Genomic DNA, 15,014 nt, shown 5'->3' with positions numbered 1-15,014 from the left:
GGTGACGCGCTTCCGATCCAGCCTCGACACCCTAACGCAGCATCTTCTCCATCGACTGAGCCTCTACCTGTCATTCCAGACGCGACCATCCCGGCACCACTACCCGGCGCGTTTCCACCCGCTTGTGGAGACGACCAAACAGGCCTCCAGGCGGCATACGCCAAGCAGGTAAACACGGTAAGCGCCACGTCAGTAGCTCCTCCGTCTCGTGGTCGTGAAGAACCTCTCCCTGGAACATCGAGCTCCGCCCCTGTGAACTCAGCGTTCAACCTCGACGACTTTTTGCGCGGCTTTCAGCCGGGTAAACCGACGGTACCTGTTAGTCCAGCCCCCCCAAACAATCCACGGCCACCGTCAACTTGAAGATAAAGTTGATCAACTTTTCCAGCTATTTACCGAGCTGCGTCGCGAGCTCCACAGTAAGGAGACACCGATCTCTCGCGGTTCACCACTTTGTGGTAATATAGACTTGGTGTCTGCTTCTGTCTCGACCACAGCCGATAGCGGGTCATCTACGTGGACCCTTCCACCGCTCGGCAACCCAGGTGACATGCCACCGCGCGAGCTTCATCAACTTCGTTGTGCAGTTTCCCTGCCCCTCGTACTCGCACTAAAGGCGAGTTCCACCCGCCTCAAGCACATCAACTCGCAGCACACCGCATCTTCAAGGAACTAAACTCTGAGATAGGTAAGTGGTTATCTCCAATGTATTTTGTATTGCATTTGCGTGAACTCGACAGCATCCGGTTCGACGCTCCACCCGCAGTGCTGATGGCAATTTACAGCGGCCGTCTAGGTTCAAGAGGCCTTACCGTCATGCACTTCCGACTTCAATCGGAACTGGAGCAACTGCGTCGAGGCTCATCCAACGCGAACTTCTCAGTGGACTTCGGCGCGAGTGCGTCTCTACCGGTGATGAATGCCCAGTGCCAGACGTATGAAGACCTGCTGGCGGCAATTGGTGGATTAATCTCGCTTGGAGACGCTCTATGGTACGATCATGTCCGCCGGCTTCACTCGCGACTGAAGCGGTTTGTACTTGCTAACAAGGAGCGAGACGAGAACACACCCGAGCGTGTACTGCTCACGCTTCTTCACGTGAACCAATTCCTCGGCAAGGCTCTGGCTCACCTGATGATGGACGCTCCACACTGGTGGCGTGACTTTTCCGAGGCCGTGAGAGCTGTCGACTATCACAGTCACGACTGGCAGGCAGCCCTCAATGGCCTCGCCCTCCGTCTGGCAGCCAAGACCCCAGGAGCTACTAGCTTTCCCCCAGCGACCGAACCTCGCCCAACCCAGACGTCGCCAAACTCGTCCTCACGTCGTGGCCCATCCTCCCGTGCGCCGAATGCCAGACGACATTCGTCGCCTCATCCCACGTGATTCCGACGGGCGCGAGCCTTTGCTGCGGTTTATGGGGGGAGGTATGTCCTACGGCGGATATACCGACCGTTGTCCCCACTCTCGTCGTACCCACCATTGGAACGGCCGTCTACCGCGGGAGCTACAGAAATTTATTGACCGGAATTACGGGCGAGAGCGTTACCAAGTCAACCGCCGCACACGACAGTGAAGTGGCCGTGGTGCTGCTAGTTCGTCAGCTCTACGGTACGACTGCACAACCACATTAAATACACAGGTATATGGTTCTGCCAACGGACAACAGCTTTATATTCCCCGCCTACGCGGGCGATCACCTCCTACCATTTCCTCCTCTAGTGGCCTAGAACGTAGAGAGGAGGACACCCCCATTGAGGCACCCCATGACCTTATCACTTCTGCAGAGCCGCCCCACGGCGCTTCGACAGACACGCAGCCGCCCCAAGGCGCTGCCACCGAGATGGTGTCGCCTCACTCCATGCTCGGACGTCGCATGGCATCTCCATCCGCGACGTCAAACCGAGAACCGCCTCGGCTTTAGCGCCAATCTAGTGGCGCACGGAGCACGGTTAGCACCACAGCTTACACAAAACTACATTACGGGAGCACGTCGCCAGCTCACAGCGCCATGTACCTGCCGAGCTCCGGCACATCAACCTCTGAGGCGTCCACCTCCGAGCATCGCGGCAACTCAGGCCCTGGCGGTACAGGCGGAGACACGAGCAAATATATGGGAACGCATTCGTCTACAACATGTTAGCGCGGCACTACAGACGGTTGGACTATCGATGCCAGCGGCGCCATCTCCTTCCCAGGACGGAGGGCCAGTACTGAACAAGCCTCTCCAACGGGTGCTCTGAGACTTCATTCGGCGCACGCACATCAGTTTACCAAAGTTCGTCGAGCTATTGCGCGTCCAAACGGTCGATGACTATAGACCCAGCAAGAACATTCTTCCTGTAACACTACGCCATGCTTGCAGAGGATACGAACACTTAGAAGCGCTGCTCGATATCGCTCAATAACGGCGTCCGTACACCTCTCGTCGGACCTTGGACGCGCCAGCGCTCATATCCTCTAAACCACCAATCGGCCACAGATCGCTACCCGATCCTGTTCAAGAATATACGCAAGGAACAGGACAATTGGCGGTGCATTGTCGTCGACCTCGACATCCTGGAAATATGGCCCGAGGTGCATGTTAGTCCTTTCGGAGTGGCTAACAAAGGCGACGACGACCCTCTCGTTAGCGGGCGCGCCATTCACGACCTATCCTACCCGGACGGACAATCCCTGAGCGATCAAACGGACACGTCGCGTATATGGTTACCGTCATATCAGCACTGCGACGCCATTGCGTCTGAGGTCATCACTCAGCAGCAGAACCACCCGGGTACAGTGGTCAAACTGCAAGCTGGTGATGTGGCGTCCGCATTCCGTAACGTATGCACGCATAGTGAGAGTGCATATCTCTTTGGCGGCCGATTAGAGCCAGACAATGCGTTAGTTATCGATATGTCCGCTGCCTTCGGATGGTCCGGCTCACCCAGTAGCTACGGAGTTGTCGGCGGAGCGATCGCTCATGTACACGGGAACTCCGTCACCCCGCATCAACTTTCAGGGGTGTTCAACTACTACTGGGTGGACGACCACATCAACGTGGCAGCCGATATTGGCAACAATTGCAGCGACACGGAACAGTCACTTCGTCACGCGATGATCACCGTACTCGGTCACGCGGCTATTAATGAAGACAAATTCACGCCTTGGAGTAGTCGACAGAAGGCTCTCGGTCTTATCATGACGCTGCGATCGGTCACATCGCTATGCCCCGGAAAAAGATAGAGAAAGCCAAAACGTGCGTGACGGCGGCGTTAGCCACTACGTCCCTCAGTCGGTCCGAATATCGCTCACTACTCGGTCGTCTACGTCACGTAGCCACGTGCGTCCGCCCCGCTCGTCCATTCTTACAGCGCCTACGCCGCCAAGAAAATCAGCTTCGCAGATAGAATCGAGTGCCTGTTAGCGCGGACATGCGCCAGGACCTGTGCTAGTGGTCCCACATCTTACGTTTCCCTCTACCCAACGGCGTTCCCCTACAATACTTCCACAATGCGCCCCCACCAGACATCATTGTGGAAATGGACGCTTCCGACAGTGGCCTCTGTGCTCTGGTTTCAACGGCACAAATGGTGCTCCAATACACATTCTTCAGCGATGAGCGTCAGATGATCGACGCATCGAGACTCGATTCCACCGTCGGTTTTGATATCAATTACAGGGAACTACTATCCTGCGCCTTTGCAGTGCACGCATGGGGTCCAGCCTGGTCGAGACAACAACGTTCGGGCAGCAGCGGCATTGTGCATGTCCAATTCCCCATCGAGAACACGTCGGCGGTGGCATGGCAGAGCAAAATGTCGCCCCACAATCCCAGAGCATAAACCGTCGTTAGACTGCTCGGCTACTGGGAAGCGGAATACAGGCTCCGGTTCTCTGCCGTACACGTGGCCGGTGTAGACAACCGGATTGCTGACGCGGGCTCTCGCATGACATCTAGCGCTCAACATGCATCTCTATTTACTAACGTAAAATTGGACTGGACGCAGGCTACTCTGACAACAGACGTGTCGGGTCTGGAAGCGATTTGGCGTTATATCTCAGGGCCCACTCTGTCGCGGCATCAACCTACGGCAAATACCGCAGCGCGCTAAGCGCGTGGTATGCCTGTTTAATTCACAACGGGGTGGACCCTACGCTACGCAGCTACACATTGGACGACCAAGTTCAGTTCATCACCGATTTCGCAATTCATGGTCTATAGGTCGGCTACGGCTCTGGCCGACTCGTGCGTGGCTCAACTATTGCATCTACACTACATGGTATATGACATTTCTTCCTGGCCGCCATGATGGCGTTCCCGAGCGACAACACACAAAATTGCATGCTTTTGAAGGGCATCAATCGTCTCGATCAGCCAGCTACGCACAAAGCCCCCGTATCTCTCCAAATGCTTGAGAGCTGCTTCGATTATCTCGACTTGTCCAACCCTTCCGATCAGGCGCTATGGGGGGGGGGTTGTGTTTGTCTTTCTTCTTCCTATTACGGCGCTCGGAAATCGCTTCTAACGGGACAGGATTTTCGTGGTTTTTTCTTAACGCCGAGGACATCGTCGTGCTGAATCATCAAGGTGTCGCCACCACGCGAGCACACGAGGCTTCAACAGTGCACATTCGCCTTCGAGGCTCCAAGACTAACCAGCGCGGCGTGCCGACACCCCGAATGCTGAACCGCTCGGGTCATCGCTCTTTATGCCCAGTATTTGGCGCACTCTGCATCCTCAGGGCGAGACGCAGTCTTTCACCGAAAATCCCAGCCGCGGTGTTTATCAACGGAAACGGATTTCCACAGTGCGTATCTTCATCAGCAATATCAAGGGCTATCAGACAAGCAGCAACAAGGCTGGGCAACAATCCGATGATATTTAGTCCTCACTCGCTCAGTGCAGGCGGCGCAACTCACATGTACCGGGCCGGAGTTGACAAACTCACCATTCAATTATACGGACGCTGGGCATCCGACACATTTAAGCAGTACACAAGACTATGCAAGGGGTTAGTCCAAGTGCTGTCGGCCAGGATCGTCAGTGGCTCAAGACACTTGCACCGACTTCAGTAGAGCTTCCGGATCCTCATAATTGGGGCCTTCAACCCCACATGAGTTGAAGTTAATTCGTTAGCTCTTACTGAATAAATGTATGATGATGCCCCCACGACTGCGTATGCGAGGAAATTGGATTTCTTGATTAGCAAGAATAGTAGTTTCCTCGGGATAAGGAGTCAGCAGCAGAAGCCCGAACCTCGCTAGTAATCCTGGTTCAGCAGGTGTTTCGGTGCGGTAGAGTCCACTCATATAGTGCCAAAGAGCGATGAACGAGTCCGACAGATAGAGCAACCTCAGCTCGCAAGTTTCCTCTAGCAGCTCAAGCACCCACCACGCCACTCCCGGGGTCTTCAACTCCACATGAGTTGACGTTAGTCCGTTAGCTCTTACTGAATAAATGTATGATGATGGCCCCACGACTGCGTATGCGAGGAAATGTGTTCGTGGGTGGATCTCCCAGAGAGTGAGAACCCTTGGGAATTTGAAAATAGCATAAGTTATGTCAGCCACTGGAGTACGCCACTGCGAGGCCTTAAGCGGAAGCAGCAACCGACCCACAGACACAGGTAAACTTGGGGAGTATGCAATGTTCTCGTGGCCAGTTGCTTTGTGCACGAGTTCCTACAAGTAGGGTGTATGGCTATTAGCCATCCATGACAGCTACCAACAACACCATCTGCAGCTTGTTGAGCTCTCGACAAGTTCTGTGGTTAGCTTTTGATTTATTTCATTTAGTTTGCTTATTCCACATTTTGCATAATACACCTCAAGTTCTCCGACAGCTCCGGGTCCAACATTATAAGTAAGAGCCCACTGGTTCTTAATTTGGTAATAACTGGAGCCTGTAATTGCTGTGATGAATTGTTCTATATGGGGCCTCACGTCGACAGCGCTTGATGCTTGACGTTGACCATCGATGCGGTCGATAAATAAAGCAAGCAATCTTGGCATCATTCTGCAATTTGCTCGTCATATGCAGAGCCTCACCGAATCTTCAATACCCGAATACGTCGCCCAAACTCACCTCGATGAACTCGAGCAGTGGATGCAGCTTCGCGTGAACTGATTCCAGCTGCGCTGCGGCAGTCCAAGGTCAGCTCCATCACGGAAGATTACTTCACGAAATTATTGCTGGTTCGGTGTGGTGTCGGAGCGGCTACGAGCTTTAATCCAGCACATATATGTATGCCTGGGTACCGTGATATATTTACTGCATGCAGTTTCCGTCGATCGCCGCACTTGCTCGCGTTTGACTTTGCAGGGCACCGTCCAACGCATACCAAGAAAGTGTATTTTCAACTGGAGCCATCGTCATGAGTCTACTGAGGACTTAAACCGACAACGAGCGTACAGAGAAGCAGGTATTGCTCCGGTGATGAGATCCGACGTATACAGAATAGATCCTGAGATCCGAGTTTACTCCATTCGTATGCAGTGAGCTGCAGTAACAGTAAAACAGAAGTCGAAGGCTGAAGTACTGTTACTATCAATAGTTCAGATTTAGTAGATACCAAATCTAAACATTATATCTAAAAAAAACACGTTACTGTCAATCGCCTCCGGCATCATGTTTTTCAAACCTTATAATATAATACAGCATGTTGCGTAATGAGTTTCTAAATCTGGTAGCAGCAGTAGTACCGGCTATTACACCTGTAATTGTATTATTTATACATTAGACAGACTATTAATATTCACCTTGTCCTTATCACTTTTGTATTTTGCACTATCGACAGGCATCTCTAAATTTGGTATTTGCGGGTAGTTTTGGCACTCGCGCCAAATCCAAACTTTCAAAAATGCCAAAAATAGATGACCCCGGTAAGGGGATCTGAAACTCCTTCTTCCACCCATTCGCCTTTATTGCGCTTCAGTTTAGTTCATAGCAGTCGTGGCAAGAGGTTACAGTGCCTCGAGCTTGTCTCATGGGCAGGAAAAAAAAGCGGGGACAAGTGTCTCCACGCCATATACCGCGATCCAACAAAGTGGATCAAGCTCCAAGCTATCACGTTCCACACCGTTTCAAGACCGTCACTTGTTAGAGTTTGGCCTGAATATTTCTGAACGCAATCCTCAAAGTGGGGTTGTTCTTGCTGTAGATTGTCGGTTCTGTATTTGGTTTGGGCGCGAGGAGAAAGTTGGCTCGAAACGTAAACAAACTGCAAACACGAAGTACTTTAAGCTGCCATTTCGACCAGAACAATAATGGTCGCACCTCACCGGTCAACATTTTAAGTAGATGGGAGCACTACCAGCAGCTTTCTACCGATGCCCAGAAAGTTTACTTCGACGAAGTGCAGTCTTTTCGTGCCAGTATTCACTCTTTTGCAAATGAAAACCAAGCACCGATAGTCGTTTGTATCGACCGTGACATTGTGGACAAGATTATGGGACAGATTTTACTCGATGAGGAGGAGGACGACTCAGCCTGGATGCGAGCTAAGCGGTCTAACATGGATCTAGATGAATCAAGCTCTCACTATGTGCTGACAATTAAGAATCCCGTACGATTTCATTTGATTGCTGACTACCTCAGTTTCGGTATGACATTTCGAATGGCAATTTCGGTCTTGACGAAAACTAAAGAGCGCACAGGATTGGCATTATTAGGCTCCTGCTCAACCGAACTCCCTTCAAAGTATGCCTGCTTTGTTTGTATTATGAACTTGGACATAATAAAGCAGATCCTTTCAATCTCGTGGACTTTCTCAACCGCTTTGGACATGTCGACACATTTGTCGATATCGTACTTAACCACACGCATTCGTGTCTACTACAACGACAATATAATGAATTTTCATTTGATGGCTATCCCTATGCACGAGAGCCATACTGGAGAAGCCATGTTCGATGCTGTTGTACCGGTGCTTAAAGTGCTTTGTTTCCACTGGAGTGACGTTATGCTCGGTATTACCACTGACGGAGAGCGGAAAATGACGGGTGTTAGCAAAAATCTGGCTACTCGATTTCAAAAGGTGTGCAGAAGTGACTTCATGTGTGTTTGGTGCGGCTTGCATCAGCTAGATTTGGCTCTCCAGAATGCCTTCAAAGCCGCGATGAATGGCCGGTTTTCGGCTACATGACGCAAGCAATCGCGTATCTACTACGCCAAGGAACTCTGATACGTCAGATGGATACCACCGCTCCTCTTCTTCAGGACACGCGCTGGGAGTCTATGCAACGGTGCTGTACTTGGTTTAAGAAACACCGAGTGTCGTTGTCGGCACATTTGAATGCAAAAACACCAGTTTGCAAGCCGCCCCTTCAGGGGGTTGATATTGAGTTTGATTGAAATGTTATCAACCCGGGCAGTGATCACATTTAGAAGCCTAGAAGGAAGTACAACCCTTGTGACGGAGCAACTGGCTCAGATGAAGAGGTTGTCTAGTGACATCCAGATTATGTTTGGCGTTCGAGCTGTGACGGATGAAGACCTCTGTGACCTAGACACCCGACCTACTATATTATCACTGGATGAGAACAATACCATTGTTTGTGACCAAGCGAAAATTTTGGATCTGCTTCAAGACAACGGTTCTTTCGCAATTAAAATCCTGGATACTATTGGAACGGAAGCTAACGCTATTAGCTTCGGCTTTCGCACGTGTAATTGCAACTTTGGTTGAGCGAGTTAATTCAATCGAGCCCGAACGCAACGAGAAAAATGAACCTGTAGAAGGAGAGCTTCCACCGGCTCTTCCTCGAGAGTTTGCAAAGTTAAAAGGCCGGGATTTATCCGCTTTGATAGTAAAATATCGCGATCGAATGGCTCCGCACTGGACTGACGAAGAAATGGATGCCATTGAGCAAGAGCATTTGGCCTTATGCGACCAGTACGGTAGTCATGAACAGCTCCGCCGCGGTATTGACAAAGAAGTTGCATTTCACGAGAAAGTATGCACCTTTGAAGACGCCTGGAATAATGTCGACGGGAAATTCGCAACGCTAAAAAGGTTTGCAGGTGGATTGGCCACAACGTTTCCTGGTACTTCAAGTGATTTCTCAATTTTAAAATGGGAGAAGCCACCGTCGAAAAGCAGACTTACAAACTTTTCCCTTGAAGGAGTGTTGCACGCGAAGCAACTCGGTTTTCTCAACAGCATCAATGTCTCCTCAGACGGCAAGCCGGGCGTTCAACACACTAACTAGCACTACCATGATCGTCTTATCTCATAATTGTATGATGCCAAATCAATGCCAAATCCAATTTCTTTAAAATGCCAAATACTATCTATTTTTTGTGTGGTACAAATTGGTATATGTCAAGTTTGACTATCGGTCTATTTCAGCATTTTTTGAAAATATACTATGTGAGAGTGAATTAATACTCTAAAGATCTGAAACAAATCAGAAAATTTGAATTTGCTGTATGAGCTTAACATAGGCATTGAACAAGTGCCGTTGAAAACCGCACTCACGATGTCCAAACCAAAAATACAGGATCATGAAGCCGCTCTCAATTAGTGTAGTTTCCGTGTTGCACGGATCAAATAAACTGTTGGCTGTCAACCATGAAGCTTATCATCATTACGCTGGTGTCAGGTGGAATCAGGGTGTCAAATGCAGCTCCTGGACTTTGGGAGCAGTGCCGCTCGCAGAATGGTACGGAGATCGAATGTGCTGGAGGACTCGTTTGTGTGCCGGACGTGGAACACTACGGACTCTGTTATCTGAAAGTAGTGAAGAAGTCGGGTCAGTGTGGTGGCCTGGGCTGGAATGTGAGTTGCGTGAACGGCACTACGTGTTCGAGACAAAATGAAGGTTGGGCCTCGTGCGAACCAACTGTCGATGATCTCTACAGGGCCGCCGAGTGGCAACAATGCGACCCCAAAAACAGTGGCAACACGTGTGCACATGATCTTATTTGCGTGAATGATGACGATTACCATGGTCTGTGTGTCAAGCAAGTAGCCGAAACGTGGGGTCAATGCGGTAGATCTGGCTGGACCACCGACTGTGAGAGTGGAAGCTCATGCAAGGTTAAGTCTGCCACATACAGTCAATGTGTTCCAGATGTCTCTCAGTCAGGAGAAAGTTCGTCAGATAACAATTCCTTAATGGAAGGCCAAGCTCTGACCGCTGACGCCATTCAAAATCTCGGGGCGCTTGACGTGTTTTTCGACACGTCGAGGCTTCTCAAACCCCTTACGCAACCTCGTCAACTTGGGGCAGCCCTGAAAAAAATTCCTTGCTCATTTCGACTGATGGTATTTAATGGTGCCACTTGCACGGATGACAAACAAATGAGTGACTCACCTTGATTCAGTAAATCGAGCGGCAAAAAAGAGAGCAGTGTGGCTTTTGCTCGAGCTTTTTTTTATTCAATGAATGCAACTGAGAGGCCGACTGTCTCCTGGTTCGTTCGTGCTGGCTCAGATGATCAACAGAGTCTCATCGCTCTTGTAGCCGAACTCCGACTTGTATTGGTTAAAGATACGCTCAATCTCACTTACGTATTCTGCATAAACTGCGCGTTTTTCTTTGTCGGTCGGGTTTGAAATCGATCTGGTGGCAATTGGCTTTTCATAAACAAGTCCGTAGCGCCTTCCTTGGGCTGGAGCCTTAGGCATCCACCAAAATTTACCCCAAAAGAAAAGCACCGGGATGCCAAGGATCTTATGGAAAAAAATCAGTCAAACTCTTGGGCGGAGTCCATATGCTAGAAAGCAGCACACTTGTTAGAATCGGATAGAAGTCAAACATGAAAACTATTAATAGAACTTAAAGTATTCACTTGAATAGCCACTTTTCCCCAAAGACGAACGTAGGGACGAGGTCTGCTCCTTGATGCATTGCAAGTCTGATGAACCCGAGACGCTTCTTCAGCACGAGCCGTTTCAGTTTCACGGGGACGAAAGAGATAAGGTGGACGTGCATCGAGTATCAAAAGACACTCGAGTAAAGCAGAATATGTACAGTACCTCCTTTAAGTTCGGGCTCGTTAGGAATATTTCAGTACATCACCAGGATAGTGTCGTCCTCTTTAAGTACCTTTTCACATGTGGATCGCAAAGCATCACCCACAGAGGTAAATCCCATTCGGTAGGATATTCACGCTCAGGGTCTGACTGGTCTTTCTGCATGCCCTGTATACCGGTACTGTATACTGTGTTGCTGGGCGCTTCGGCAATGCACTACTTTCCACTGGGTCGCGTAATGTGCTTGTGGATGGGTGGCGTGGTCAAAAGTCCCACCACAGATAGCAAGACGCGAAAGTACACATATTCCATGAGGATGAAGTCCGAAGATGTACTTCGTTTTGGGATCCAGCTCGTGCTCGCGAAGGTTTGGGCGCTGTCAATATCATAACCCACCAAGTTAAAAATCACACCTATAGTGATACGGCAGAGCTCGGAAAATTAAATAAAATATTGTATTGGATTTAGAAAAAAAATAATCCGTTATTCCGTATCGATAAAAACAATAATAAGTACTGCAATTATTGTCAGGAATTGGTAGGGTCCTTCGTGAAGACACCGTAGATGGCGATGAAATGGTAGGTCCCTGAAGTCCAGCCGTCAAACATGAGGCCAAACTGGTTGCCCATGTCTGCCGCAATACGCGTTCCCACCTTGCCCGCCACGTGACGCATGTACTTGACCAACGTCTTCGAAGACACTGGCTTGATTGCAGCCAGCGCACGCGTCATGGCGTCGTCCACCTCACTCAGGGGCATGTTCCGGACGAGAACCCACTCCATCCACTTGAAGATCTCCATAGTGCCCGGGTCAATGAAGCCGTGTGCTTCGAGGGACTGGCCGAACGATCGCTGGCTCTCGTCGTAAGTCTTCTTGTAGCCGGGGTGGCTCGTTGCGAGGTGGTTGATGAGATTTGTGTAGCCAGTCCCCGGCGTCTGCTTGCGAGCCCTGCCGCACTGCTTGCAGGAAAACTGCCCGTTGCCGCAGTCCGTGAAGAAAAAGCTGGAGATGGCGCGAGAAGTTGACATGGCACTGGCGAAATGAGAAATGAGAGGCACGAAAGCTCAGCCTGATGCCTCCGGCAAACTCACACAAACCATTCGTTTTGATTGCATGCTTGACAACCACTACTTTACTCTCTGTTGCTTTTTACGTTGGGTAAAAATTCAATATAATTATTACGGGCACAATTGCATATTTTACGGAAAGATCAATTTGCCAATAATCTATTATTCCGTCAATACAATTGCACAGTTATTATATTATAATAATTTTTTCCGAGCCCTGTGATACGGAGATAATTGCTGGTGAGTAGCCATAGTCTAGATGAGCGAAAAGGTTTTCACACGTTTCCATTTCCAGTCTTCTGCGCGCCGATGAAAAATGAGGGACTATACATGGGCAACATCTGAAGAGTCACGTAGTTGTATCCTTCCTGTTTTATCAATGGCCCAAACATTAAATTAGATTTTCAATACATGTACTTCGAAGTAGGAATTACGTCCCTCGACAACAAACCGTAATCGTACTGTACTACAGCTATAGTAGAAGTACTGTAGTATACACCGTTTTCTTATGATCAATCATCTCTAAGTAAAACTACAGTAAATATTAAATACTAACCACAAATTTTTAAATGGAGATGCCAATGAAAGGAGAGGAGTGTAAAACACATATTTTCACCTTCAAAATGGCAAATTCGTAGTTCAATGTGGCAAAATGTAAAATTAAAATATCATAGTGGAAAAAGGGGCTATGCAGCTACGACCAATGTGTAGTGGGTAGAGTTGTTCCCAATCCACTTCACTGTTGTGACTCTAGCAATACTCTTAAATAATTGCAATACTTATGATTGGCTCCGACATTACTACAGTAGCGTATTACTTTTTTTGCTAACCAGTTCAATTTTATATTTAATTGTCCGAGCCTGCAAGTGAACACTTCCACAACTCAGGATGACGTTTGTTCGCATTAGAGAACAAATATCAAAGACTTATTCACGAAACAGAAAAAGTCGGCGGAAACTCTTTTAGACGCTCGATCACAATGCAAGTACAGAACAATAAGAAGGAGTCTGCGGTGCATGCTTGGCTTGATAGACCTACCTACGGCTTATAAACCACAGACAACGGAAGCTGGTCTGGTTCTACCTACAACAGCTACAGTTTACTCCGGCAAAACAAAACAAAAACTGGTAGAAAATGTACGTCTTCTCCAGCCCCCGCGCCCGCAATGCTCGCTCGAAATCTGGTCGATGAATTCAATGAAATGATCACGAAGAAGTTTCTAAGGCGTAACTATCGCATCTTTAATACGAACAATCGATCTGTGGCACGCGAGCTGAGCCCATTTCGTACCTACCAAGATCCTTTCCCTGTCTATCTGATGCTCTCGCTCTGCCTACACACTGCCCTGGAGTTGAGCTAGCCCGTAATCCCCCATATTCACATGCCAAGCCGAACGATCTTCACTCCGAGTGAATCACTCGACCGTTTGATTTATTTTGCGGCTCCAGCAAGGTTGACTTGTTGAAGTACCCCATCACTCCTCTTGATGTGGATACTGAAAGTACTTACGTGGTGTTGGTCTTTCATGGAGGCCTTTTGCACCAACTACGGTAGAAATGGATGTTACCGGCGAGAGATTTCGGTCACAAGGTTGGTCCAGTTTCCGCAATCCCACCCCACTGTAGGTGTTGTGAATCAGCTTCATCATTCACCCACCAACCATATTCGCGTTGCTGCGACCCAGGAAAGGCTCACATATAGAAGCTGCACCGGACACACCAACGTAAACAAGGTGCTTTCACTAAATCCCACTTATAGACAAGAACAGGGCTTCTCCAATTCAATATTATACGGAATTTCCTGCCGACCACAGCAGTAATAATGATTCAATACCTCAAGAAGCAATAATAAAAACGACCGCAAATACTGCAATGTATTATCATGACTCTGACTCACTTCGAGCGGATGCCAATGTAGTCACGTCCCACAGGCTCCTGTTTGCCCGAAGAAACATTAGTAGTTCGAAATTGGCGGGTAGCATGGACGTACGCTGTGGAGTTATACCAGCTTGCATTGCGAGAAAAGTCTCTCGCACGTGTTTGATGTCGGTGGAAGGTGCTTTAAGAGAGAATTGTAGATAGCACCTTTGTCCTGCTTGGACCGCTTGCCTGGTACAGCACGAAGGATCTGAGTCGCGTAGTCTTCGGCACGAATTTTCCTCTTGTTGCCACAAACCGGCACTTCAAACCGCTTGACTGCTTGCGACTCTGCGTTGGAAAGATTGACGCCGTTGATGACCTTGACGACAGCCGACTCGAACACAGGAGAATGTACGATGTTAGCGTCTGCCTTCAGGTGACCACGCATGCATGGGTACTCATGAGCGATCAGGTTCGAGTAGCCAGTATTGGCAAGTTGCTTTCTCTCGTTACCGCACTGCTTGCAGCGATAACGGCCTTGATCGAGGGCCTCGTAGTAGTACGCGCAGATGTCCTTGTTGTTTGTCAGCATGTTTGAGGCGGGAGGTTACTTTGAAAAGTGAGCGAGCGAGGTACCAGAGGCTTCTCGACCTCACCTACTACTGTAACCAGTCGTTTTAACATCAACAAGTAAGTATGGCGTATAGATTCGACAAGATATGGTGGTGAGCGAAGCTCTGTTGTCCACCAATTCGAGTTTTGACCTGGAATTTGTATGAGCTTACTTTTGTACATTATATTGTGAAAATTGGTCCAATATGATATTATATTTTTTGCGAAAGTTGAAATAGTCCGCTTTTTTATTGTGAAAAACTGATTTTAGTCGTACGGAAATTTTTTATTCAGACCCCTGGACAAGAACACATTCTCTATACGCGTTCAAAAATAGTCTTCCCAAAACTCGAGCAGCCCTCACTTGTGAATTAGGAGGGGATGCGAAGGGACAGCCCCGATATCTGCGAGTTCGTGAGTACTACAAATGCCCGCCACATCGGACACTTCTATAGTCGCCTTGCCGCGTTTTCGTTTCTTTGTTTCGAGTGTGTCAAAAATTTGCCGGACTA

At 48.9% G+C, this 15,014-nt stretch overlaps 1 protein-coding gene across 1 annotated transcript; it reads left to right on the top strand.

Annotated features, from left to right (window-relative positions):
- Nucleotides 1-9,557: 9,557 nt before the first annotated feature.
- Nucleotides 9,558-10,030, top strand: PITG_11696 (uncharacterized protein; the record flags this gene model as incomplete). Its single annotated transcript, XM_002901179.1, has 2 exons — nucleotides 9,558-9,953; nucleotides 10,016-10,030. The coding sequence occupies 2 exons, from the start codon at nucleotides 9,558-9,560 to the stop codon at nucleotides 10,028-10,030; spliced, it is 411 nt and encodes a 136-aa protein (XP_002901225.1).
- Between the last annotated feature and the right edge of the window lie 4,984 nt (nucleotides 10,031-15,014).

The sequence above is a fragment of the Phytophthora infestans genome, genomic scaffold, assembly GCF_000142945.1.
Source record: "Phytophthora infestans T30-4 supercont1.22 genomic scaffold, whole genome shotgun sequence".
NCBI classification, from domain to species: domain Eukaryota; phylum Oomycota; class Peronosporomycetes; order Peronosporales; family Peronosporaceae; genus Phytophthora; species Phytophthora infestans.
Note: the sequence above shows the minus strand (reverse complement) of the source record. Positions and strands in the feature narration are given on the sequence as shown.